Source organism: Chaetura pelagica, unplaced genomic scaffold, assembly GCF_000747805.2.
Source record: "Chaetura pelagica isolate M959 unplaced genomic scaffold, ChaPel_1.0 scaffold3, whole genome shotgun sequence".
Lineage (NCBI taxonomy): Eukaryota > Metazoa > Chordata > Aves > Apodiformes > Apodidae > Chaetura > Chaetura pelagica.
The window spans coordinates 5,943,127-5,945,836 of record NW_009952974.1 but is presented as its reverse complement, the minus strand read 5'-3'; the positions used below and the strand labels follow the sequence as shown (position 1 = coordinate 5,945,836).

Sequence of the window (2,710 nt, the reverse complement as noted above, 5' to 3'; positions counted from 1 at the left end):
GTCAGGTGGCACCACTTGGCAGTGTTACCCTGGGCTTTGCTGGCTGCTCAGTGCCTGCCAGCAGACAGGGCCTGGTTTGCTCCCATGAACATGGGGCTGCATGCTGAGGACCCTGGAGATTCCAGCACTTGTGAGCCACATCTTTGGTATCACTGCCTGCGCAATCACATGGTGGCTTTGTTGGCTTTGCTGTGTGATTGACTTTGACTTTGTAGTTGTCTCATCTTCAAGCATACCTGGCTTGTGCTCTTGCATCTGCACTGTGGGGTGAGGTGTGAATTTGTCACTTAATCCTCTTGCCATGGCTAAACAGGGGCTCCTCTGCCACATTTTGTGTGCCACGTGGTTCCTTTCTGGGTGTGGGATAACCCTCCCACCAGTCCTTCTCCATTGGCACACTGCAGACGATAGTGACCTTGTATGTTGGAGCCAGTCCTGCTCCCCAAAGCCTTCTCACCCTCCTGTCCTGAGCCTAGGGATCACACAAAAACCATGCCAAGTCCCATACAGTGGGATAAAGCTGGGGCTGTAGGCAACAGCTGGGAAAGGGATTTCTTTGATCAGATGTTCCTATCCTGCCTGGTGCAAAGATGCCCTCTGGGGTTGGGCAGGAGGCTCTCTGTGCCAAAGCAAGCCCCAGTCAGTTCATGGAGACCTGATGGTTTGGTATCCGTTCCCTTCCAGAACGGGAGTCCCGAGAACACGAGGAGCCAACCACATCAGAGATGACAGAGGAGACCTATCCTCCCAAGGCCTACCGCCCCAAGCCCGGGCGCCTCTCCGAGCTGAAAGCTGAGGCCCTGAAGAAGGACCGCCGGAAGAAGCTGACCCTGGCCAAGTTTGTGGGCATGGCAGAGAACACAGCCCACCCCCGCATCGTCATCCCTGAGCTCCGGCAGGAGTTTGAGCTGGTGGGTGCCTTTGCCTTCCTGCCTTGGGGCTGCCTTGGGTGGGCGGGGGGCTGTGGGAGGGTTTTTCCCCCACTGGGGAGCAAGTGCTGGTGGGGGTGGCAGGGGACCTGGAGGCATTGGCAGATGGGGGCTTGCTGCAGGGGGCTCCTCTTCTCACACTCCATCTTCTTGCCACTGGTAGGGCCCCTGCCGCAGGCACATGGAGGCGTCCCTGCAGGAGCTCAAGAGCAGCCAGCGGATGGTTCCCCGTGCTGTCCACCTCCCCAACTGCGACCGAAAGGGCTTTTACAAGAGGAAGCAAGTAAGAGCCTCATGGAGGGCTTACCATGCAGGGAGGGTTTTGTCTGCTGCTGCCCTGAATGGAAACAATGGAGGTTTTTCCTCTCCTGGGCTGGTGGGTGGTTGCTGCGAGCATCTCAAGGCATGTTTGGTGGTGGGTGGCCTTGCTGATGGCTCCAAGTGCTGTCTGGCCTGAAATGAGCATCCTGAAGGAGGTGGTGAGGGATGAGGAAAAGTCAGCAAGCACCAGGCTGGCATGGCAGTGGGGATGGGGATGTGCTGAAAGCAGAGAGCAGGAGCTAGGTCCTACCCAGGGAACTGCATTGCTGGGGTGAAAGGAGCAAAGCACAGTGCAGGGAACCCATAGGGTAGCTGGTGGACATCTCCTGATCTCTGCCCTTGTGTGTCTCCCCAGTGCAAGCCCTCCCGAGGCCGGAAGCGTGGGTTGTGTTGGTGTGTGGACAAATATGGCATGAAGCTGCCGGGGACTGACTACCTTAGTGGAGACCTGCAGTGCCACGCGTTCGACAGCAGCAACGTGGAGTGAAGTCACATCCCCTCCCTCCACCCCATCACTACCTACCCAGGCTCCCTTCCACCCTCCCCTCTGCACCTCCCCGTGCCCCGGGACTCCGATTCCTTTCATCTCATGTAAGAAGAAAAAAAGAAAGGAAAAGAAAAAAGAGAAAGGAAGGAAAAGGAAAAAAAAAAGAGAAAGGGAAAGAAAGAAGTAAAGAAAGGAAAAGCCAAAAGAGAGAAAAGAAAAGAAAAGAAAAGAAAAGAAAAGAAAAGAAAAGAAAAGAAAAGAAAAGAAAAGAAAAGAAAAGAAAAGAAAAGAAAAGAAAAGAAAAGAAAAGTGAAAAACAAACCCTGAAGAAACTGAGGACTCGGAATCTACAGCAGCCTCTTGACAACAAGGACTCAGCAAGGAAAGGACAGAGCCAGAGACAAGCCAGCCATGGCCGCTCCGCCATCCCGCACCTTCCCATGCCCCTCCCCAGTGCTGCCTGCATTCCCCTGCCACGAGCAGAGGCCACCCTGATGTAGAAAGCTCTCTGAGTTGGTGATTTTCCAGTGCGGGTTTCGGGCAGGTTAATTTTTTGTTTGTTTGTTTTTCAAGTTAGTTAGTTGTTTTCTAAAGGGTCTCAAGAGAAAACCTTGTGGCCACCAGCACTCCCTCTCCTCGCTGCAGTCCTCTGGAGTTTCCTTCCCACATTGCTGGGACTCACTCGAGTTGATCTGATTTGACTTCAGCCTCAAACGACCACCCCGGATCCAGGCAGATTTCGACACGTCAGGACTGCTGGTTTCATGTCTGGAGATGAGCCCGGGAGAAAAACACAGCCCCTGCAACAGCATGAATACTTCCCCCAGAAACATTTGTGGATTTCAAAGAGAAATAATCCAAAAAGGAAAGATAACCTTCTCTGTCTGCTTCCTCTTGAATGGGAGGTCAGAAATCTTTTGGCCAAGCGGGACACTGACCATTGGTCCATCCAGATGTGCAAGCGTTTGTCACC

The 2,710-nt window shown here is 53.6% G+C and overlaps 1 protein-coding gene across 1 annotated transcript; it reads left to right on the top strand.

Moving 5' to 3' along the window:
* Positions 1 to 689: 689 nt before the first annotated feature.
* IGFBP5 (insulin-like growth factor binding protein 5) lies at positions 690 to 1,913 on the top strand. Its single transcript, XM_009996059.1, has 3 exons — positions 690 to 911; positions 1,093 to 1,212; positions 1,606 to 1,913. Exons 1-3 carry the CDS (start codon positions 726 to 728, stop codon positions 1,735 to 1,737), a joined length of 438 nt encoding a protein of 145 aa, XP_009994361.1. The 5' UTR covers positions 690 to 725; the 3' UTR covers positions 1,738 to 1,913.
* Positions 1,914 to 2,710: the final 797 nt, after the last annotated feature.

What these genes read in the sequence shown, in the direction of transcription:
- IGFBP5 (XM_009996059.1), top strand. Translation starts at nt 726, where the DNA reads ATGACAGAGGAGACCTATCCTCCCAAGGCCTACCGCCCCAAGCCCGGG. An exon ending in TCCGGCAGGAGTTTGAGCTG is followed by an intron (nt 912 to 1,092) that starts GTGGGTGCCTTT and finishes TGCCACTGGTAG; the next exon opens with GGCCCCTGCCGCAGGCACAT. An exon ending in GCTTTTACAAGAGGAAGCAA is followed by an intron (nt 1,213 to 1,605) that starts GTAAGAGCCTCA and finishes GTGTCTCCCCAG; the next exon opens with TGCAAGCCCTCCCGAGGCCG.